At 39.4% G+C, this 25084-nt stretch overlaps 1 protein-coding gene across 3 annotated transcripts in view; it reads right to left on the reverse strand.

The window, feature by feature from the left end:
- The window catches only part of tlk2 (tousled-like kinase 2), a 29135-nt gene that overhangs the window by 1099 nt on the left and 2952 nt on the right, over window positions 1–25084 (reverse strand). For 2 of the 3 annotated variants that reach the window (XM_062050074.1, XM_062050075.1), the window contains exons 3-20: window positions 21210–21287; window positions 21056–21125; window positions 15051–15094; window positions 14838–14936; window positions 12187–12288; window positions 11996–12088; window positions 11787–11897; window positions 11520–11656; window positions 11092–11244; window positions 10933–10999; window positions 8758–8855; window positions 8592–8673; window positions 8430–8521; window positions 8266–8355; window positions 8017–8186; window positions 1925–2063; window positions 1658–1769; window positions 61–168 (exon numbers count right to left, since the gene is read on the reverse strand). In XM_062050074.1, the coding sequence (XP_061906058.1) occupies window positions 61–168; window positions 1658–1769; window positions 1925–2063; window positions 8017–8186; window positions 8266–8355; window positions 8430–8521; window positions 8592–8673; window positions 8758–8855; window positions 10933–10999; window positions 11092–11244; window positions 11520–11656; window positions 11787–11897; window positions 11996–12088; window positions 12187–12288; window positions 14838–14936; window positions 15051–15094; window positions 21056–21125; window positions 21210–21287 (1845 nt within the window). The remainder of the gene's footprint in view (window positions 1–60; window positions 169–1657; window positions 1770–1924; window positions 2064–8016; window positions 8187–8265; window positions 8356–8429; window positions 8522–8591; window positions 8674–8757; window positions 8856–10932; window positions 11000–11091; window positions 11245–11519; window positions 11657–11786; window positions 11898–11995; window positions 12089–12186; window positions 12289–14837; window positions 14937–15050; window positions 15095–21055; window positions 21126–21209; window positions 21288–25084) is intronic. The other variant, XM_062050076.1, reaches the window with a different exon arrangement.

The raw sequence follows: 25084 nt of genomic DNA on the forward strand, positions 1-25084 counted from the left end.
CTTCAGCGCGACACAAAAGGGGTCTAAAAAGTTGAAGCCGAAACGAGAAGAATTCCTCACCTTGGCTTCAGGGGTGACGACCGGCTTTGGCGGGAACTGCACGTCTGTGGCCTTCAGGATGGTGTTCTCCTGCAGGATGTCCTGCTGGGACTGGTTATGGCCAAAAGGCTACACAACAAACACAACAAGGGTGATGAGAACGGGTACACAAAGATTTATGGTGTTAACCAGGGGGGTCCACACACTGAAAAATCAAAACATACAGTCGTGCTCATAAGTTTACATACCCTGGGAGAATTTATGATTTCTTGGCCATTCTTCAGAGAATATGAATGATAACACAAAAACCTTTCTTCCACTCGTTCTTAATAGTTGTGTGAAGCTATTTGTTGGCAAACAACTGTGTTTACTCTTTTTAAATCAAAATGACAAAAGAAAGTACCCAAATGACCCTGATCAAAAGTGTGTGTGTGTGACAATCATTGGTACTTTAACTTTTTTTACATACCCCAGTAACTTTGATCTGATAACATGCACAAAAGTTGACACAAACAGATTTGAATGGCTAATCAAGGTTCCAATCCTCACCTGTGACCTGTTTGTTTGTAATTAATGTGTGTGTATAAAAGGTCAGTGAGTTTCTGGGCTTCTGACAGACCATTGCATCTTCCATCCAGTGCTGCACAGATGTTTCTGGATTCTGAGTCATGGGGAAGGCAAAAGAATTGTCAAAGGATCTGCGAGAAAAGGTAATTGAACTGCATAAAACAGGGAAGGGGTATAAAAAGATATCCAAGGAATTGAGAATGCCAATCAGCAGTGTTCAAACGCTGATTAAGAAGTGGAAAATGAGGGATTCAGGTAGAGCAGCAAAGATTTCAGTCACAACTGCCAGGAAAATTGTTTGAGATGCAAAGAAAAATCCACAAAAAACTTCAGCTGCAAAACAGGACTCTCTGAAAAATTGTGGTGTGGCTGTTTCAAGATGCACAATAAGGAGGCACTTGAAGAAAAATGGGCTGCATGGTCGAGTCGCCAGAAGAAAGCCATTTCTGTGCGAATGTCTTTCTTTTGTCATTTTGATTTAAAAAGAGTAAACACAGTTGTTTGCCAATAAATAGCTTCACACAACCATTAAGCATGAGTGGAAGAAAGGTTTTTGTGTTATCATTCATATTCTCTGAAGAATGGCCAAGAAATCATAAATTCTCCCAGGGTATGTAAACTTATGAGCACAACTGTTACAGAGGCCATTTTTGTATTTTTATAAAATAAAATGAATGTATTATTAATGAGCGATATGATTATATATAAAAATCATTTACTTAGTCACCCACAACACAAAGCATCCACCTCCTAGCTATCAGTTCACATAGCTCAGCATATATTCACCTACATCAAAGTGGCCCTTCCCATCTTGATATTTTTCTGTATGCCCCTCGGTGGAAAAAGTTTCGACAGCCCTCAGTTAAACATTGAATAATTTATTATGTTCTATAAAAAGGTTTGTTGTCATTGTAATCAAATTTTAAAGGTGACTCAGTGCAGTAATATATTGGAGGGGAGCATCTGTTCTAAAATGATTATAGTTAATCTGGCTGCATGTTGTATCTTACTAAGTGAACTGTCTATCTGTGTGGTGCGTTGCTGCTACTACCTTGCGGCCGTACAAACACTGGTAGAAGATGACCCCCACGGACCACACGTCCACCTTGTTGGAGATTTTGGGCGGTTCTTTTCCGACGACAAAACACTCTGGCGGAAGATACCTGAAGGCGAAGAAGGGATGAAAATGTAAGTTGGTAAGATCAAGCGTCTCCACTGAACATGCTGCTGCTGTCCCTGAGCTGAAAATGTCCCGGGGGTATGATCTTGTTGATATTCCGGCTGCAGCAGACCTGCCGAGTTGTCATCATTGTCTCACCAGTATGTGCCGGCTCCCTGCGACGTCAGCTCCATGCCGTCCACAGAGTTGTAGCTGTCGTCATCCATGATCTTGGACAGGCCGAAATCGGTGATCTTGATTTCCCCGCATGCCGTGCCGTTCACCAGGAGGATGTTACCTAAACGGGACCCAGGACGACATTTTATGACAAGTAGCCAACGACAATGAAATATGTATTTGTTTCCTGTTGACTTTGTTTCTTTAAGTTAAAAGTTGAAGTCCCAACGATAGTTACACACACACTAGGTGTGGTAAATTATCCTCTGCATTTGACACATCCCCATGTTCACCCCCTGGGAGGTGAAGGGAGCAGTGAGCAGCAGCGGTGTCCACGCTCGGGAATCATTATGGTGATTTAACCCCCAATTCCAACCCTTGATGCTGAGTGCCAAGCAGGGAGGCAACGGATCCCATTTTTATAGTCTTTGGTATGCCTCGGCCGGGGTTTGAACTTACGACCTTCTAGTCTCAGGGCGGACACTCTAACCACAAGGCCACTGAGCAGTTTTAAATATATAAACAGGTTGTTATATGGTAGTTATTTTTTTTAACAGACAAAATATTTACAAAAAACTGAAAAAAACATTAAATTAAATCATTTGTATTAGTCAGTGCTTCTCAAATATTTTCTGTCGTGAAAGGAAACATGACAGATCTTTTCGCAAAATGTTCTTGATAAACTGATAATTAGAGATGTCCGATAATGGCTTTTTTTACCGACATCCGATATTGTCCAACTCTCAATTACAGATTCTGATATCAACCGATACCGATATATACAGTCGTGGAATTAACACATTATTATGCCTAATTTTGTTGTGATGCCCCGCTGGATGCATTAAACAATGTAACAAGGTTTTCCAAAATAAATCAACTCAAGTTATGGAAAAAAATGCCAAAATGGCACTGCCATATTATTTATTGAAGTCACAAAGTGCATTATTTTTTTTAACATGCCTCAAAACAGCAGCTTGGAATTTGGGACATGCTCTCCATGAGAGAGCATGAGGAGGTTGAGGTGGGCGGGGTTGAGGTGGGGGGGAGGGGGTAGCGGGGGGTGTATATTGTAGCGTCCTGGAAGAGTTAGTGCTGCAAGGGGTTCTGGGTATATGTTCTGTTGTGTTTATGTTGTGTTACGGTGCGGATGTTCTCCCAAAATGGGTTTGTCATTCTTGTTTGGTGTGGGTTCACAGTGTGGCGCATATTTGTAACAGTGTTAAAGTTGTTTATACGGCCACCCTCAGTGTGACCTGTATGGCTGTTGACCATGTATGTCTTGCATTCACTTGTGTGTGTGAAAAGCCATAGAGATTATGTGATTGGGCCGGCACGCAAAGGCAGTGCCTTTAAGGTTTATTGACGCTCTGTACTTCTCTCTTCGTCCGTGTACACTCCGTACAGCGGCATTTTAAAAAGTCATAAATTTTACTTTTTGAAACCGATACCGATAATTTCCGATATTACATTTTAAAGCATTTATCGGCTGATAATATCGGCAGTCCGATATTATCGGACATCTCTACTGATAATATTTATCTGTATGTGCTAGGGCAGTGGTTCTCAACCTTTTTTCAGTGATGTACCCCCTGTGAACATTTTTTTAATTCAAGTACTCCCTAATCAGAGCAAAGCATTTTTGGTTGAAAAAAAGAGATAGAGAAGTAAAATACAGCACTATGTCATCAGTTTCTGATTTATTAAATTGTATAACAGTGCAAAATATTGCTCATTTGTTGTGGTCTTTCTTAAACTATTTGGAAAAAAAGATATAAAAATAACTAAAAACTTGTTGAAAAATAAACAAGTGATTCAATTATAAATAAAGATTTTTACACATAGAAGTAATCATCAACTTAAAGTGCCCTCTTTGAGGATTGTAATAGAGATCCATCTGGAATCATGAACTTAATTCTAAAAATTTCTTCACAAAAAAAGAAATCTTTAACATCAATATTTATGGAACATGTCCACAAAAAATCTAGCTGTCAACACTGAATATTGCATTGTTGCATTTCTTTTCACAGTTCTTTTTGACAGACATTTTTTTAAAATCTCATGTAACCCTTGGCATACCTTCAAGTACCCCCAAGGGTACGCGTACCCCCATTTGAGAACCACTGTGCTAGGGTATCGATCCAAATATTAATACCAAGGTGAGTTTGGCAAACTTAGGCTATTCGTCTCCTTGCTCTGCCGCAGAGAGTGGAGAGTCAGCACTGAGAGCAGCCCGTGATAATACTGTATATATATTTTTTTGTTGCATTTTTTGCTACGAGGAATGGGAATCGAAAAAAAACGGCTCTCTGGGTTTCAATTCTTGGGAATAATTTGACAGTTTTGTTGACGATTCCCTTATCGATGCCTGCGGGCATACATGACGTCACCACGCACGGCGTCGAACAGCAGCACGGACGTTAGAATTATTCAAGATAGAGGAAGACAACAGGGAAACTTGCAAAGTGGATGTTGCATCAAATTGAGGAAATACTAGCAGAAACATCAGCAGACGGCATGTGATAACAAATGAATGACGCGTTTTCGATTCCCTCCGAGACAATAATGAATCACGACAAGCAGCGGCGGCAAGGTCAACACATTGTTTGCTGTTAATCCTGCAGATAACTAACTAACAAACACTGCCTATCATGTTAAAACAGGCTATTAATAACTGTAAGCGTGAAATTAATGTTTTTCATGCATCAAATGACAGGACGGCGTCTTAAGAGGTGTTCTCCATAGCTGGATGACACCATGATTAGTCAGAAATATTGCGTATGCTTCCTAAAAAAGCAAATATGGTATGCTTAATTTTCTGCAAAATAATGGTTACATTTCATAGCTGATGGTTGAACAATTGCAGTGTAAAGTTGTACTTGACATGCTTGTTGTATTTGTCTTTGACTGACGTAGTTGTATTTGCCTTTGAGCGCTCGGCATACATACTGTATACACATTTTTTTTTAAATAATACTTTTCCTTTCTATTTAAAACATGTTTAATATGTTACTGAACATTTTTGTGTAATTGTCATTTGTCACAGAATAATTCATGTTTTATTTTGTTTATTACTACAGTAAAATATTTATATTATATCTATTTTCAAAACAAAATATCTTTCAAGGCCCCCCATTAAGGCTGTGGATCTGAAAATCTCACTGTTGTTTTTTGTGTACTCATGTTTTTTTCCTAAACTAAACAAAGTTGATGCTAATCAACTTGTTTGCTATTCTTTTATCCAAATGAGAATCCATAATAAAACTAATAAAGAAGCGAACCGTGACACATAATCGAAAGTGGAATTTGAATCATAAAAATGTTTTAAATTCTTATCCCTAATTGCTTTTTTTTAGTTTTTAGTGCTTACAAAGTACAAAGAAGAAGAATTATGAGAAAAACTTCCAACCTTATTGAAAATATTCTTCATCTCAGTATGTTAATAATGACTGAATTAATTAATTACATATTACAAACTGTTGTATACAGGTATACTAATTCATAGATGTTATTTTATTATATAAAAAGGTCAGTAAATGATTTTATATAATTGTAAATGCTTTGAAGTGGGAAAGGGGTAGGATTAAATAAGCTTTGCTTCTTCCTACTACTTTTCGGGCATGATGTAAATGAAATGATATGAAATTGTGTGATGTATTATGATGTAAATGTGTTCATGTTCGAAATAAACTAAAAGAAAGAAAGAAAGAAAGTTTAGTAACTTATTTCCTAAAAAGTTTTGTGTAGTAGAACATAAAAAGGGAAACATATGATTATTTTTAACAATGTTATAGTTTTATTTATTAAGAATTTTTTATTTTTTATTTCCATAAAACATTTGATCATAAGCATAATTAACTGACTAGAGGAAAATTCACAAAAAATATTTGACCATGATGTATCAAACAAAAAGTATCATTAGTCAGTATTGGTATCGGTGATAATGGCCCTGTATTTACATGGTATACAATTGACACCAAAATCCTCAGTATCGCCCAGCCCTAGTATGTATCAACTACCACTTGCTCCAAGTAAATAGCTTATTCTGTTTAAAAATATTTTTTATTATTATTACTTACTGTATTCACAGTCAACCAAAGGTACTTTAGGGATGTAAAAATATGAAAAATTAATATCACTGTTATTGTCACCATTCTTATCACGGTTATTGTCACAAAAATGATCACACTTATCATTATTATCACAGAATTTTTGAATGTGCTGAAAAAGTACTCCTTCACACTAACAAATCGCAAAAAGCTGCTGTCTGACCAGGGCTCAGAAAATCTGTAGAGACTGCTGGACTCTAGAAAGAGGTTCCGCAGCCTCCGTAGCAGAACCTCCAGGTTCTGTAACAGCTTCTTCCATCAGGCCATAAGACTCTTGAACGCATCATAATAATCCCATCAATTCCCCCCCAAAACGGATTAATTCGCTGGAATATAAAGACAATATAACATACAGTCGTGGTCAAAAGTTTACTTGCACTTGTGAAGGACATAATGTCATGGCTGTCTTGAGTTTCCAATAATTTCTACAACTCTTATTTTTTTGTGATAGAGTGATTGCAGCACATACTTGTTGGTCACAAAAAACATTCATGAAGTTTGGTTCTTTTATGAATTTATTATGGGTCTACTGGAAATGTGACCAAATCTGCTGGGTCAAAAGTATACATACAGCAATGTTAATATTTGGTTACATGTCTCTTGACAAGTTTCACTGCAATAAGGCGCTTTTGGTAGCCATCCACAAGTTTCTGGCAAGCTTCTGGTTGAATTTTTGACCACTCCTCTCGACAAAATTGGTGCAATTCAGCTAATTTTTATTTGTTGTGGCCAAACAGCTCAATTTTTGTTTCATCAGATATCACATGGACAAAGATAAGAACTTCTGGAGGAAAGTTCTGTGGTCAGATAAAACAAAAATTGAGCTGTTTGGCCACAATACCCAGAACAATAACTCCTAACAGTAGCTCCTTGAATTCCTTCTAAGTCTATAACAAGATCTGATAGCTCAGTTACAGCTCTTTTTATTACCAAATATGTGTTATATGTGTTTTATGTTGCACGATTGCACCAAGAAAAATTCCTAGTTTGTGAACCCGTTCTCAAACAATGGCAATAAAACTATTCTGATTCTGATTCTGATGTTTGGAGGAGAAAAAGTGAGGCCTTTTATCCCAGGAACACCACCCTACCGTCAAGCATGGTGGTGGTAGTATTATGCTCTGGGCCTGTTTTGCTGCCAATGGAACTGGTGCTTTACATAGAGTAAATGGGACAAGGAAAAAGGAGTATTACCTCCAAATTCTTCAGGACAACCTAAAATCATCAGCCCGGAGGTTGGGTCTTGGGCGCAGTTGGGTGTTTCAACAGGACAATGACCCCAAACACACGTCAAAAGTGGTAAAGGAATGGCTAAATCAGGCTAGAATTAAGGTTTTAGAATGGCCTTCCCAAAGTTCTGACTTAAACGTGTGGACAATGCGGAAAAAACAAGTCCATGTCAGAAAACCAACAAATGTAGCTGAACTGCACCAATTTTGTCAAGAGGAGTGGTCAAAAATTCAACCAGAAGCTTGTGGATGGCTACCAAAAGCCAAGGGGCATGTAACCAAATATTAACATTGCTGTATGTATACTTTTGACCCAGCAGATTTGGTCACATTTTCAGTAGACCCATAATACATTCATAAAAGAACCAAACTATAAAATAACCAAACTTCATGAATGTTTTTTGTGACAAACAAGTATGTGCTCCAATCACTCTATCACAAAAAAATAAGAGTTGTAGAAATTATTGGAAACTCAAGACAGCCATGACATTATGTTCTTTACAAGTGTATATAAACTTTTGACCACAACCGTACATCCATAAATGTGGATGCCTATGCAAAAGTGCAATATATTTATTTATATCTGCACCTTATTGCTCTTTTATCCTGCACTACAACGAGCTAATGCAACAAAATTTTATTCTTATCTGTACTGTAATGTAATGTTCAAATTTGAATGACCATAAAAGGAAGTCTAAGTCTCTCTAAGTTATAAACAAGTTTCTGTGCGGCGACCCACCAGGTTTAAGGTCATAGTGAATGATGGGCGGTCTGATTTCGTTGAGGTACTTGAGGGCGTTAACGATCTGCATGATGATGGAGCGACCCTCCTTCTCGGACATCAGCTTGTGCTGCTTCAAGTAGAAGTCCAAGTCGTTGCCCTCGCAGTACTCCAGGACTGTGCAGAACCTGCGGCCAAACCCAGAAGAACATTGGTATCATTTGAACGTGAGCGGACCTGACAACAGGCTAGCAGGGCGTAACTTACGAGTCTGTGTCGAGCGAGAAGTAGTCGTAGAGTTTAACTATTCGCGGGTGGTCCAGCTCTTTGTGGATTCTATATTCCCTGCATGCGTGTCTGAGACAAACATGAGCTTTGAAGTCACATGACTATCATATCAATATCAATATTGCTGGTCGCCAAATACTCACTTGTGGTAGTTCTCCTTCTTCTCATCCCTCCAGTTTTTGTTAAGCTGGTGGATTTTGACCGCCACATACCTTTGCTCTGTTAAATCAAAGGCCTGAAAAGGGACGGTTCGTTAGGAGATAGCAAAATAACAGGTCAAAAGGTGCTTGTAACGAAACGCTCACTTTGTAAACTTCACTAAAACCTCCACGTCCGAGTAAATGGAGAAGTAGGTATCGGTCGTTTAGCGTCGGGTGATCTTTGAATCTGCAAGGAAAGCGGTTGAGTGTCACAGCAGCAAGTAAGGCCAATAATAAAAAATGACACATTAAGGTTACGAAGGAATCTTACTGGGAATTATCCTCGTTGTGGATTCTTTTCAGCTCGCGAATGTGCAGGTTACGGACTCTCTCCAACCTCTCCAGCTCTGCCTGGATCTCAGCCTCCTCCTGCGAAGGACAACAAAAATCTCAACACGCCCTCGCCATGATAGCTACAACATAACATCAGCTCCTCCTTTGCCGATGTTAATTAATGGGGCTGTTTTCAACATTTATAAAGGCGCCAACTTTCCAATGTATTTTAAACAGTATGTAACAGTAACACATGCATGCGCATTAGATTTAAGTGTTGTTAGTTAATAATAAGTTAAAGTAAAGTACAAATGATTGTCACACACACACTAGGTGTGGTGAAAGTTGTCCTGCAGTGGGCAGCAGCGGTGGCCACGCCCGGGAATAATTTTTGGTGATTTAACCCCCAATTCCAACCCTTGATGCTGAGTGCCAAGCAGGGAGGTAATGGGTCCCATTTTTATAGTCTTTGGTACGACTCGGCCAGGGTTTGAACTCACAACCTACCGATCTAAGGGAGGACACTCTAACCACTAGGCCACTGAGTAGGATACAGGAATAGAAATTTGGATAGCTCGCGTTAGCTGTCATTGAATGTATTTCTATCATAACAGCATCACGACTGCAAATTGTTTGTTGCTTTTCTTGGACTGCTTTTGTATGTGTGCACGCGCTCCCATTGACAATACCTGGTGACTGACCGCTATAAACACCAATAATTTTATTCGGGATGGTTTTTTGATTACATAAATTTTGTAATAGTGAAAAAATATATAGGCAATTGTCAAACAAATGTGTTCTGTTAAACGACTAATGGTAACATAAGCTGGCCGGTGGTGTTCTTGTTTTATTTTTTGCTTTGAAAAATGTTACTGTAAGCAAGTTGCAAACAGCACCTTAAATGTAAGTGGATTTTACTTTTCCACTCTTCCCTTACTCGTGAACAAGACTCCGAGGTACTTAAACTCCTCCACTTAGAGGAAATCTCCTCCCCAACCTGGAGATGGTACTCCACCCTTTTCCGGGCAAGAACCATGGACTCGGATTTGGAAGTGGTGATTCTGTGAACCGATCCAGTGAGAGCTGAATATTATGGCCAGATGAAGCCATCAGGACCACATCATCTGCAAAAAGCAGAGACCTAATCCCGCAGCCACCAAACCGGATCCCCTCAACGCTTTGACTGCGCCTAGAAATTCTGTCCATAAACAGAATTGGTGACAAATGGGCAGCCCGGATCTGTGCAGCGTCTGCAGTGATATGGACCCTGTATCGATCGGTTGTGGTCAAGAAAGAATTGAGCAGGAAGGCAGATCTCCCAATTTACTGGTCTATGCTCCTATCCTCACCTATAGTCATGAGCTTTGGGTTATGACCGAAAGAAGAAGCTCACGAGTACAAGCGACCGAAATGAGTTCCCTCCGTCGAGCGGCGGGGCTCTCCCTTAGAAATATGGTGAGAAACACTTGTCATTCTAGATCAACTCAGAGTAAAGCCGCTGCTCCTCCAAATCGAGAGGAACCAGATGAGGTGGTTCGGGCATCTGGTCGGGATGTCCCCCAGACTCCTCCCTGGGGAGGTTTTTAGGGCACATCCGACCGATAGGAGACCACGGGAAAGACTCAGGACACATTGGGGAGACTGTGTCTCCCAGCTGGTCTGGGAACACCTCGGAGGAGCTGGGCGAAGTGATATCTGGGCTTCTCTGCTTAGGCTGCTGCTCTTGCGACCCCCTCAGATAAGCGGAAGAAAATGTACTGATGGATTTTACTTTTTAAAATGTTTTATTATTGTAGCCATATGGTTGTTAGAGTCAAGGACTTTTGTGATTTCTGATCAATTGTGAGAGCACCAAAGGAACTTCTGTGAGTGTGCGCGTGTTGGCAGCGCAGCACATACAGGACAGTTCAGCTTGATGTTTTGGCTTGTTAATAAAGAGAAATCCCCTTAAGAGAATCACCCTCTTGTTATATTTTGTTTGACATGCAGTACTGTAATGCACCTTATACTGTGTGCAAACCTTTGCTAAAATATGGACGTTTGTCAAGGCTGGAACCCATTATTCATATTTGCATTGTTTTTTATGGAAAAATTTGCTTCACTATACAAACTTTTTGATGTAAGAACCCTGTTCAAGAACCAATTATGTCCGTAAATCGTGGTTCCACTGTACCTTCTTTAGATGGCCCAGTCTTAGCTTGAAGATCTCTTCCTGCTCATGGTACTCCGCCTGTGATAACCTGCGAGGAAATACAGCCATGCTAAAAATAACTTTAGACACAAGAAAGAGAGCGAGAGAGAACATAGCGGGGTAAGAGAAAATCCGTCCTACGCTTCACTCTCGGTCCCGTTCGCTTTACTTTTCCGCTTGTTTTGTTCCAGGCTGGGAGGTGGCGTCTGGACCATGGAAGGGGGCTTGCGCTTGGCCAGCAGTTTGCGCTGCCTTTCGATGTCTTCTCGCTGCGAGTTGATCCGCTCTTGTTGCCTGAATAGGAGGCAAAGACACGGTTCTTCAGGTTATCACCATAGCTTTTCAATTTAACTTAATTTGCATTTATTGCAGATTGAACATGATATAAAAATCGTAGCAGTCGTTCAAGGTGAACTAAAAAAAAAACATTACCCAAAAACCTTAATCAAAAATGTTATTTTTTTAGGGTATGCAAGTCGACTTTGTGCATGAAATATCGGAACAATAGTCTTCCCCCGACATTTAAAATAAAATTATATTTTATTCTAAGAGAGAAATGAGCTTCTTACTTGATGAGGTTTTGGAAGGCGTAGCCATCTGTCCATTGTTCCGTGAAAGACGCGCCGTGTCTGACTGTGGTGAAGTGGCCCAGTCGTAGCCGGTCCTGCATGCTTTTGTCACGGCACGCCATCTTCTCCTGTTTGGACTGCGGGGGAGAGATAAGTAGAGCCATCAATCACAGCCATGTTGACCCCTTGAGGAGTAAAGCGACTAAACAAACAAAGGGGGAGCAGCTCATTCTAATAAGTCGCGGTCCTTGGGGGGGCGTTACGTACTTTTTCAATGAGGAGCTTCTTGGACATGGTCACGCACTTATTCAAACGCTCCTTGTAGCGCTCCAGCATCCTCTGCTGCTCATCAATCTGTCTTCTCAGGTCACAGTTAGCCTGAAGCACAGCGTACGCAAAATGAAAATGAGTGTCCCGTGTGTTTGGACTGAAAAGTAACATGTCTCAGGAAGGAAAACCCTCTGTTTGATTAGTACCCGCAATAAATCGTCTATCCGCCCCTCCTTCTTCTCCAGGTCGGAGTTCTTGTTGTTCTCCATTGCGGTTAGTTTCTCTATGGTAAGGTCGGACTATAGAGTAGAGGGGGAAAAAACGGTTTGGGTTATAAAAGAACATTTCTCCACATTTGTCCGTGTTAAAAGAATCGAAGGAGGGTCACAAAAAGTACCTGCGTGGCTTTGTGGAGGAAGTGAAGAGACACGGGTTTCAGGACGCACAACGAGAGCTCCGTGTTGGCCGAGCACACTGATGAGGGGCTACCCTGCTGCACCTGGGAAACAGGAAAGAGAAATGACAAATTGTCAAGGGGGTGGTGGGGGTATACTGTATTTCCAAAAAGAAACACACTAGGTAGATCGACAGAAACGACAATAATAACTCTGCTTGGGTGTTCTTTGGCAGCTTCAAAAAAGGGTGTTAGTAGAAGAAGGTGAGAAGAGAAGATTGCGGACAGCAGGCAATCTTGAGTCGCATTAAAATGCAGTTTAAGTACATTTTTTAAAAACGTAACTAGCAGCATCATAAACAAACACTGCTGAGGGCTCGCGCTGACGTGAGTGCGATAGCCTCACTGGCTTTCAGTCCTCAGCCGGCAGGAGAAGCTCACGCAATGAGAAATTGAGTTTGGACTTTTCTTTATCACCTGGATGGACGTATTGTAGAGTGAGCAAATGTGACACGTTCATTATTTTCTATCTTTAAAGAGTCCATCACCAACTGCAGTTTTGGGGCATGGAGAACATGAGGAAGACTGTTGGAAGTTTGCTTTAAGCTGAACAAGACAATGAAAAGTCTAATAATATTGATGATAATTAGGAATGTGCCGATCAATCGGCCACTGATCAGTGTCAGGGGTTTTTTGTGAAAACGTACTTGATTGCCATTGCCCATTGTTAATTTTAATGGCGATCACAAACACCAATCCAATTCCCTCTGGCTGACACTGTATTTATTTTAGTCCCTCGGCCGACAAGCGGCAGTCTGCTAGTTATGTGTCTCCATAGACAGGGTGGAGACGGTCCCTTAAGCTAAAAATAACCACCTCAATTATGGCAAATAAACTGCATTTTTTAGTATTTTAAGAATCCCTATCAGTGGAAGACGAGGCTATAAATTTGACACACCGAGAACAAGCAAGGAGCATGTATCCTAATTGCTAATTTAACCGCTAAGATAGCTTTAAAGAACACCAAGAACTAAGTGCTTAGTAAAGTTTAACAAGTGCCGATGGAAGCGAGTTACAGCAGAAAGTATGCAGATAAACAGGAATCTAACAAGTAGATTAATAAGAGTCTTGATAGAGGATAATATAACAGTAAATGTTTTTGACATTAGTAGTAAACAGTAGTTTTTGATTTTGTTTAGTTATTGCGTAATATTGATCTTATTTTGATCAAAACAATTGTATGTAATAAAAAAAAGAATAGGGAACTAGTTTAAATAATGTGTTGATATTGTTAAACTGTCAATAGAACTCACCATAAATAAACTGATTTTGTGATTTTTATTAAGGATCCCCATTAGCTGGTTGCCACCACAACCCACTAGTCTTCCTGGGGTCCACAAACTCAATACAATTACAAGTAAAAGCATATAATTATAACTACACAATACAGAAAAAAATAAAAGCATCAATAAAATGAAAAATGTCAAGTTTATACATATGATCGGTATCGGTCGATGTCACTCATGGATAATCGGTATCGGAACGGCCAGCATAAAACCTTGATCGAAACATAGTATTAATAAAAAAAACGGTGTAATTTATTTCAAACAAAAGCAAATGCCTATCTACATGGTGTGAGAGTGTTTGAAAAAAACTTAATTTCAGAGAATTGCAATCCTAATTCTAAGCAAGAAAATTAGATGAGCATACTCACAAAGAATACAGACCATATGTTAAGTTTACACACCAACTTCACTTCTTATTACACTTGTGTTACAGTTAAAAATGAAGGGTGCACGATTATATCGCACAGATAATTATTGGGCCGATATGAGAAATTATGATGTCATACAGATAAATCTGATAAAAAAAATAGCTTATATAACCGCTAAAAAAAAATGCTCCAATGAAGCGAGATTACCCGTACAGGTGTGTTAGGGTGAGCAAATCAAGCGCTCCTTCTCTCCTACGTGCTTTGCTGTAAATTTGTCATAACCCCCCCCGCCCCAAGCTCACTGTACACAATCATGGCGTCAATCATGGAGGACTTCTTCACTGTTTCGTGTGCCATTTGCCCCAATTTTTCTGTAAACAATTCGCAAGGAGGGAAACAGTATCACACTTCAACACATCAAAAATTATCATCCACCTGTAACGGCACCATCGCTTGCCAGCCACAAAAATAGGCATGAGCCTTGAAAGTGTGCACAAACTACAGTTAAATTTAAACATTTTTAAAATATGTATATAAATAAGTTATCGGAAGAGAATGGATGGATGATTTTTGGTAAAGTCTTGAGGAGCAGACAGTATTGTCTTGAAAACTAAATATTGTGCATCTCTATAAACAATGTTAAAGTGCGACATACGACATTGCCTGTGCAGTAAATAAATGGTTGCATGATGGACGCAGTTTGACCCCATGACGTATTATTTATTTTTATATGATTCTTAGGTGGAAACTTGCGTCCAAATCTTGATTATGCCGATGGACGTTGCGCAACAGATTGCAATTACATCCCACCTCAAAGGTGCGTCTGCAGCTGCATTAGTGTGGCCACAGCAAGGTGTGTCTGAATCGATATGTAGAAGATATCAAGTGTGCAAGAAAACAACAGCGTGGAAAAAGGGGGGAGCGTTAAAAGTGCGCTCACCATGACAGGGGGGTTGGAGAGTGAGTGTTGGGGGGAAGAGCGGACCACTGGCGGGATCCCCCTTGCAGGGCTGGTACCAGGACCGCTACCTCCCGCAAACTGACAGCGAAGGAAGCGAGGAAGAAGGAAAGGAAAAAAGTTGAGTGGGAACGCGTCAAAGGTAAAACAAAGATTGAGAGGGTTTTTTTTTGTAGACGGGTGTTTGACACTCACCTCAAAATAGTCGCTAATTTTATGTCCTCTTGTTCCTGCTTTTCCTGGGGGAAAAGATACATGGAGTAAATATGCAGTTGATAACATACAGTAGAAAATGAAACTCGTGCTTTGAGCTGGTTTTCCTTTTTCCGTCAAGTGACTTACGCACACTTTTAAATTGCACTCGATTTTGGCCCAAAACTTTTTATTTTTCTGTTACTGCTCTCTAATGCAAAACACTGCAATCACCTATCAGCAAAACAACTGGTATTCATATACATACAAATATGTTTAAAATAGACGTAAAAACACATTTTTCAATATACAGTAGCATACATTCATAACGGGACTATCTGTGAATATAACTTGCTGTACAGTACATGGCGGTATGGATTGTAACTCTGCTTCTTAAAGGGGAACTGCACGTTTTTGAAATTTTGCCAATCATACACAATCCTTATGTAAGACAAAAACACATTTTTTTCTTTATTTTATGCATTTTAAATCTTAAATAAACTCTAGCAAAAGTCAGCTAACAATGGACATTTGCTGTATTCCATTTATAAAGCGCTCTAAAAGAAACATCCAAAAACCTCCATCAGCGTCTTATAGGCATGTTATAAATATATAAATCCGTCAAAATGTTTTATTACAACTTTGGTAAGATACAATACCGCACCGCTTGATGTATTGCCGGCCCATTATGGCTACCGTAGTCTGTCTAGTGTGCGTCAACATACGGGTTTTATTATGCTGTGTGTGTCTAGGGACCCCAAAATGGCACCTAGGAGGAGGCATATTAATTGCCGTTTTGCTCTGCAATGTTAAGCAAAACCAACTTTTCTTACAGCTGATGTGTATTTTGGATCTGCTTAAGTCCCGAAAAGTTGCGCACGTCCGCCATTGTAGTCCGCACAGACGCAATAGTCAATAACTTTCTTATTTTTCTCTATCCTCTTGTTGTGGGACATTCATCCTCCGCTGTTGCCATTTCTAACATAAAGTAGCGTACTGTTCTAACTTATATATGTCAGTAGATCTGCTATGGAAGCGCTAAAAGCTACCGATACACCAACGAGGGGAGAAGACGCTGTCGAAGTAGAGGCACGTAAATAAGACCTCCCACAAAAGGGCGCATCCTCAAAGGACTGTCAGAAAGCAGTTTAAAGATGGTCTGTAAAACATAATTTATGCAACATTTTGACCAAAGAACCACCATTACATTTTATGTAGACCACAAGAAAGTGTTTTTAAATGTAGATTTTTTTTTTTAATATGACCGTATTATGTGCTTTTTGTATGAAAACAGACCATGAAAAGACCCGCTCATCGGCCGTGCACCTTATGGTCCGAAAAAGACAGTAGTTTCCTGGCGTTAGCACTTATAATAACAATATTGCTAATACTTGGTTAAAGTTCAGGTCACCACATCTAACTGGAGTATTGTCGGTAGGGATGGGCATCGAATCCGGTACTTTTTTGGCACAGACCGAAACCAGCCGGTACTAGCGGGCACCAATTCACGTAAGATCCAGCAGTGCCATGTTTCGATGCCTGGGTTTCGCATGACTTTCATTTGTAGTTTAATAATTTTTGAAAAATATTTCACTTGTTTTTATTTTTACTTCAACCTTTTTTGCTCACTTGTTTTTATTTTTACTCCAACCTTTTTTGCTCACTTGTTTTTAACTTAATTGCCCTCCATGGTTCCCCAGCACATATTTTCCAGATGGAAAAAGAAAGGGGTACATGGAGCTGGGTTTTATTTTGTGCTATACTAAGAAAAAAACCCACTTCATTGCTGTAGTTACCGTATTTTTCGGATTATAAATCACAGTTTTTTTTCCTAGTTTAGCCGGGGGTGCGACTTATACTCTGGAGCGATTTATGTGTGAAATTATTAACACATTACCGTAAAATATCAAATAATATTATTTAGCTCATTCATTCACGTAAGAGACTAGACGTACCGAGAAGCGCAGAGGCGACACCGAGGAAGAAGATTTCATGGGATTTAGCGATTAGGAGTGACAGATTGTTTGATAAACGTATAGCATGTTCTATATGTTATAGTTATTTGAATGACTCTTACCATAATATGTTACGTTAACATACCAGGCACGTTCTCAGTTGGTTATTTATGCGTCATATAACGTACACTTATTCAGCCCGTTGTTCACTATTCTTTATTTATTTGAAATTGCCTTTCAAATGTCTATTCTCGGTGTTGGGTTTTATCAAATAAATTTCCCCAAAAAATGCGACTTATTCTCTAGTGCGACTTATATGTTTTTTCCTTCTTTATTATGCATTTTCGGCCGGTGCGACTTAAACTCCGGAGCGACTTATAGTACGAAAAATACGGTAAGTGTTTTTAATGTTGCAAAATTTGCTAAACATTTTTGCTAAATTCTTACTATACAAACAGTTGGATATTGTTTGATATGTTTGATGATCGATCAATATAGAGAAATAAATATGTTAAATTATAACATTTTGAAATTACTTTTATTACCACAAACACACACAAAAGTACCAAAAACTGGTACCGTTGAATACCGGTATCGGGAACCAGCACCGTATCAATTCAAATGTGAACGGTACCAATCCCTAATCGTCTGCGGTTTTTGGATGTATGTTCTATTACCTTCATGAGCAGCAACCTCGTATTTGCCGTATATTAAAAGTTAAAATGCATAAAAATAAAAACTTATGTGATCATGTTTTAAAAAGGGATTGTAAATTAAAGGCAAAATACCTCCAAAAAAGTGCAGTTCCCCTATAACACCCCTCAGACGAACTTGGTCTTCACTTTTGCAATGTTAATTTATTATCTTTTACGATATAAAGTTTCCAAACATGCTCAGCCGCACATATAACCTGTAATCCAAATTTATTACGACAGCAAAACACAGTAAATTAAAGGTTTCGGTAAGTAGCCACGTGAACATTGGCAATATTTATTTAATCTGATCATAATTCAGATTAGAATGTTACTGTGTACATAGACACTTAAAAAAATTATCTGATTATGATGTGAGTTTTCATGCATCACCCCTTTACATCGGAATACTTTATTTTGACATGCGCAGCACATACCGTAAATGAAAGTAGAAGAAGAAGCAGGGCTTTCCACTGTAAACAAACATGGCTCTGTGCATTTCTGCTTGTCAGACCTTGTCACTTTATTTATTTACCTATTTGTCCTTCTGTTCGCTACTTTTGTTTTACATCTCTTTCTGAAATGGATCTGTTCTGTGCCCTACATGTTGTGATATGTACGGGTTGCCGTAGTTTCTGTAGTCGCAGATGTGACGTCATCATGTTACGTGCCTGAGGCTAGCAGTTAGCACTTGGAGTAGCTGTGAGGCCGTGAATAAAACAGCTCTTTGAGACGACAACTGGATCCCTTCTTATGTAATTACATCAACACATGACACTCCAGACTAGGGCTGGGTGACATGGCAAAAAAAATCATCACCAGTAATTTTTTCATATCATCCGATCTCGATTAATGTCACAATTTTTTTTTATTAAAGCTGATTGTCCCGTGCAGGATTATAGCGAGTGCAGTTTCATCACTACTGTTCACTACTGCAGTATCTTGTAACCAACATTCCCACCATGTTTGATTGAGGTAATATATGCTAACAGCTGACAACTGTCATTTTGTTCACATCTATAATTGTGCTTACTAGAGGTGCAACAATACAGGTAACCCACGCTACGATCCGTACCTGGTTTTAGGGCCGTGCACGGTTTTGCTTCTTTTTTGGTACGATTTGTGAGGGTAAAGAAAACAACTTTTTTGCCTCTCAAAGTTGTTTTGCTTTTTAGCTTGTCATCATAAACATTGTGCAGTAAACACAGTATAATTGTTGTAGTGAATACTATAAGTCTTTTATTATTTCAAGTTAACATTTATTAAACAACACTTTCAAATGGTAAATTATTATTTGTATTCTTTAATTACTTGTATACATCAGTGCTTCTCACCAGTGCTTTGGTAAACAAACAGCGACCCAGATTGTGGAGTTTTTAAAACCCAAATTCTGTATCTTATATTGAATGAAAATAATTAAACAGTTTAAATTTGAGGTACTATAAAATCATATATACTAAGATATAATGATTATTTCAGGAACAAAATGTTTTTTTTTATCCCCAAACAAACAAAAAGAACACAAAGTGTCTGTCTGCAGAGTTTTTTTTACAACATTTTATATCAGAGGAGTGGAATCTTTACAGACACATAAAGAAAAAGTCTGAATAAAAAATATTTAGATATAAAAATGCCTTTTCTGATTAAATAAGTGGGTGTGTTGATTCTCCCAGTCAGGACCAATACAGTCACATAGACATTCTGAGTGCCTGCAAGTCCGCATTCAGGGCAAGATTACTGATGCGCTTCAGCAGAAAGTGAAAGTAACATCTGTCACTAAAGTCGCTGCTCCTTTAAAATGTTGTTTCAACTTCTACGCTAGTGTTAGTCATATTTATTTGTTTTGTTCTCCTGGGCTGCACTTCCAGCTGTGTAAGGGGAAGAGGCACAATGCTGATTGAACATTAATTACGTTGTGATGAGCAAAACTTTTGCGACGGTAGAACGGGAGGTCGCGCGCGCACACACACACACACACACACACACACACACACACACACACACACACACACACACACATACACACATACACACACAAACGTACACAAACATTCACAGACACACACAGGATCACGGATAAAGGATAAAGGTGGATTGTTCCGTGCAGGATTATACCAAGTATTGTTGCTTCCCTACTGTTTATTACTGCAGTAATTTCTAACAGACATATCCGCCATGTTTGATAGAGGAAATATGCTACCAGCTGATCACCGTGATCAAACTCAAATTAATCGCGATCAACGATCACAATCATATAATTGCCCAGCACTACTGCAGACCATACTTTTGTTTTTACTAGTTTCGGTTTTAAAGCAACAAACTCAACAGTATATAACGCTACTTCTGTACATGTTGAATGGGGTGAGACAGCAGCAAGACAATCTCTTCATTCCAAGACGATTAAAATAAATTCACAGACATGCGTAATAAGGATAATTCTGACCTAAAAATTTGGAAGAAGTGTTTTCAAACGTGGCATAAACCACACTGCAAAAAGTCAGTGTTCAAAAACAAGAAAAAAAAATACAAAAATTAGGGGTATTTTATTTGAACTAAGCAAAATTATCTGCCAATAGAAGAAGAAAATTTGGCTGGTCAAGACTTTCCAAAATAAGTAAAAATAGCTAACCTCAATGAACCCAAAAATACCTTAAAATAAGTATATTCTCACTAATAACAAGTGCACTTTTCTTGGTAGAAAAAAAAGAGACCTTTTTGCTCAATATGTTGGAAAATATTCTTAAATTAAGTAAATGCTAGTGCCATTATCTTGACATAATGATATGCGGCATCATGATTTTTTTTTTCATTCTTGAAGGAAGAAATTATTACTTTAAAAAAGCAGTTTTATACTTGTGAGTGTTAATGACACAGCTTTACATCAGTTGATATTCTCGTTTCAAGCATGTTTTACTCAATATAGGTCATAAAATATCAGCTACAAGCTGTAATATCTTACTGAGATAATTTAGAACCAAAACCCTTAAACCAAGTAAAACACTAACATAAAATCTGCTTTGTGTGAAGAATGATCGTATCAGACAGAAAATAAGCAAATACAACCCATATTTGAGATATTTAATCTTACTTAGATTTTAGTTTTTGCTGTGCATCCGTCTTGATCGCATGGAAATTTTGATCCGAATGTGTGTGATCAGGTCAGAATATTCCGAAGGGCATGTTTACATGAAGCATTTTATTCCAGTTAAATTTGTATTTCAATTAATTGTGTCCATGTGCACATAGCTAGTGTTGTGTTGGTGACTGCACTGTGAAGAGTAAAGTAGTTCAGCAGTGAAGAGGCAAGCTTCTCATGAAAATGTAAAGTCTTCACTTCATATGATGGGCGGCAGGGTCTCACCTTGGCTGCCGTCAAAGTGGTCCGCTTTCCGTTTCCGCACTCTCTGGTCGTTGGCCCTTTTCTCCGGAGTCTGTCGGGAGGTGACGAGTCAGTCAAAAAAAAAAACCACACGCAGCAGGCGTCACCGAGAGACAGAAAAAGCAAAAAGCCTCACCTCTAGTTCTTTGTCGCTGAGCGAGCCGACGCTGCATAGACTCTGGTTGGACGACTCGTTCTGATTCTGGCCTGAGCCCTGCAAAGACAAGTCGCCATATTGTTACTAGTATTTAGGAGCAACACGTGCAAAACGGAAGCAAAGCGGTTGATGATAGCGAGCACACACTGCCGCTCGCTTGTTGCCGTTAGCGACCTAGCGATGCCGCTTCCCTGGCAGATACTTGTCAGTCAAACAAATCACATCAAAATTCCGCAGGCACTGCCCAATGTGGTGGTGGCGGCGGTTGTCATGCAGAGCACACGAGAGCACTCGCTGGCTGAACCTTCCCTAAAATGGCTGAACATTACAGGAGGATCTTTTCTTCTTATCCCCCTCACCTTTAATGTCACCCTTCTTTTTACCATTTCTCTCATCGCCTTGCTCAAGCCCTAAAGGGGATGATAGGTAATTTCATCACACTGCTTTTCATAGAATTAGCACACACACACACACACACACAAAAATTACATTCTATGGCCAAGTCAGTAAAGAAGATGAAGGCCAAGCTTCTTTGTGACATCAGACTTTTTCTTTAAGGACATTCTTTAGAAGCCCACTCAGCATCTCCTGTCATCCAGGGTGGCAGGATGCCGCCATCTTCTCTGCGGCAGCCATGCCATTCTCCGGGCCCTGCCTATGGTTGGCACGCGGCCCACTCCTGGCATCGCCTTCTCAAAGTGTTCCAGGATCACCTTCTGCAGATTCGCCACCGCCTCACTCGCTCACACCTGGTGAACAACTATTTACGCATTCCTCCTCACCCTTCATCCCCTTGCGCCCCCCCCCCCCCCCCCCCTCATCCCGTCTGTGGCCTTCTTGGCAGGCCTCGCCACTTGTGCAGGCACTACATCATGAGCGAGAGGGAGATGTCATATCACACCAGCCAAAAAACACACACACTACATGAGGCATGCTCATCCTGGCCAGACAAAGCAACGTTGCTAAGTGGAATGAAACATAAGACAGAAAAATACACGCGATGACCAATTTTCAAAAAGCAGTCCTCATTAAATGGCGGCTTCCAAATAAATCACCCCGGCCCACGGCTTCGGTTCTTGGCTTGGGAGAGACTAGCAGAGCGCTCCTGTCATTTAGAAGATCTTAGACTAGCGTTTTTGCACTACGTCCCTAAAAACAACAGACCGCTTCCGTCGTATACATGATCTTTGACTAGCAATTTGTACTAGTTGTATTAAAAAAAAACAGCGCTCCAGTTAAATAGATGATCTTTGATTAGCATTTTTGCAATAGTCCTGTAACAAACAGCAGAGCAGTCCTACCTTATAGAAAATGTAAGACAAAAATTATTCCTAAAAACAACACAGTGCTCCTGTCAAATAGAGCATATTTTACTGGCGTTTTTCCAGTATGTTCTTACAAACTGACAAGTGCTCCTGTCATATAGAGCAGTGGTTCTCAAATGGGGGTACGCGTACCCCTGGGGGTACTTGAAGGTATGCCAAGGGGTATGTGACATTTTTTTTAAATATTCTAAAAATAGCAACAATTCAAAAATCCTTCATAAATATATTTATTGAATAATACTTCAACAAAATATGAATGTAAGTTCATAAACTGAACATCAAATCAAGTATGCTATTCCATTCATTACCATAATAAACCCAGAGTTTCCCCCATGCCATGATGGTTTGACCCTCACTAAAATGTCTGTCAAAAAGAACTGTGAAAAGAAATGCAACAATGCAATATTCAGTGTTGACAGCTAGATTTTTTTGTGGACATGTTCCATAAATATTGATGTTAAAGATTTCTTTTTTGTGAAGAAATGTTTAGAATTAGGTTCATGAATCCAGATGGATCTCTATTACAATCCCCAAAGAGGGCACTTTAAGTCGATGATTACTTCAATGTGTAGAAATCTTTATTTATAAATGAAACACTTGTTTATTTTTCAACAAGTTTTTAGTTATTTTTATATCATTTTTTCCAAATAGTTCAAGAAAGACCACTACAAATGAGCAATATTTTGCACTGTTATACAATTTAATAAATCAGAAACTGATGACATAGTGCTGTATTTTACTTCTTTATCTCTTTTTTTCAACCAAAAATGCTTTGCTCTGATTAGGGGGTACTTGAATTAAAAACATTTTCACAGGGGGTACATCACTGAAAAAAGGTTGAGAACCACTGATATAGAGGATCTTTGAATAGCAAATTTGCACTAGTCCTAGCTAGAAAAAAACAGCAGAGTACTAGCGTACGATAGAAAATCTTTGACAAGCATTTTTGTGGTAGATTCCTAAAAGTGCGACTTTTGAAATTTTGCATCTTTTACTCGCGTTTTTGCATTAGGTCCTTAATAACTGCAGCGTTCCCCTGTCATATAGAGAATCATTGACAAGCATTTTGCAATAAGTCCTTAAAAATAGCAGAACAGTCCTGACATATAGAGGATCTTTGACAAGCGTTTTTTGCAGTAGGTCCTTAATAACTGCAGAGATATCCTGTCATATAGAGGATGTTTGACAAGCATTTTGCAGTAGGTCCGTAAAAACAGCAGAACGGTAATGACATATGGAGGCTCTTTGACGAACATTTTTGCAGTAGGCCCAGAGCACTCCAGTCAAATTGAGAATCTTTGGCTATTGAAGTGAGTTCCTTAAAAACAGAAGAAAGCGCCTGACATACGGAGGATATTTGACTGCCTTTTTTGCAGTAGTTCCTTAATAACTGCAGAGAGTGCTACTGTCATATAGAGGTACTTTGACTAGCGTTTTTGCAGTCAATCAATCAATCAATGTTTATTTATATAGCCCTAAATCACAAGTGTCTCAAAGGGCTGTACAAGCCACAACGACATCCTCGGTACAGAGCCCACATACGTAGGTCGTTAATAACAGCAGAGTACTCCTGTCATATATAGGATCTTTGACGAACATTTTTGCATTAGGCCCAGAGCACTCCAGTCAAATTGAGAATCTTTGGCTATTGAAGTGGGTCCATAAAAACAGCAGAAGAAAGCGCCTGACATATGGAGGATATTTGACTGGCGTTTTTGCAGTCATTCCTTAATAACTGCAGAGTGCTACTGTTTATAGAGGAACTTTGACTAGCGTTTTTGCAGTAGGTCCTTAATAACTGCAGTGCTCCTTTCATATGTGAAACTTTGACAGGCGTTTTTGCAGTAGGTCCTTAAAAACAGCAGAATGGTGCTGTCATACAGAGGATCTTTGACTAGCCTTTTTACAATATGTCCTCAAAAACAGCAGAATGCTCCCATATAAAGGATCTTAGACTGGCGTTTTTGCAGTAGGTTCTCAAAAACAGAAGAACCCTCCTGTCAAATAGAGGATCTTCGACTGGTGTTTTTTTGCAGTAGATTCTTAACAGCACGGTGCTCCTGTTATATAGTAGATCTTTGACTAGCGTTTTTGCAGTAGGTCCTTAAAAACAGCAGTGTGCTCCTGTTATATAGGATCTTTGGCTAGGGTTTTCGAAGGGAATACATAAAAAACAGAACTCACGTCATATGGAAGATGTCGGATCACAGCTGACTCTTCTCACCCTGGACACAAACTATTCTCCCCTCTCCCTTCAGGCAGGAGACTACGGTCCATCCAGACCCACACCTCCCGCCACCTGAACAGTTTTTTCCCCTCGGCCATCAGGCACATGAACAATAACAAGATCTGATAGCTCAGTTACAGTTCTTTGTATTACCTATTCTGTGTTATATGTGTTTTATGTTGCACGATTGCACCAAGAAAAATTCCTAGTTTGTGAACCCGTCCTCAAACAATGGCAATAAAAACTATTCTGATTCTGATTCTTTTGGCATTAAGATAGTGCTTCTTGGCTTAAAGGCCTAC

The sequence above is a fragment of the Entelurus aequoreus genome, linkage group LG06 (genome assembly GCF_033978785.1).
Source record: "Entelurus aequoreus isolate RoL-2023_Sb linkage group LG06, RoL_Eaeq_v1.1, whole genome shotgun sequence".
NCBI lineage: Eukaryota > Metazoa > Chordata > Actinopteri > Syngnathiformes > Syngnathidae > Entelurus > Entelurus aequoreus.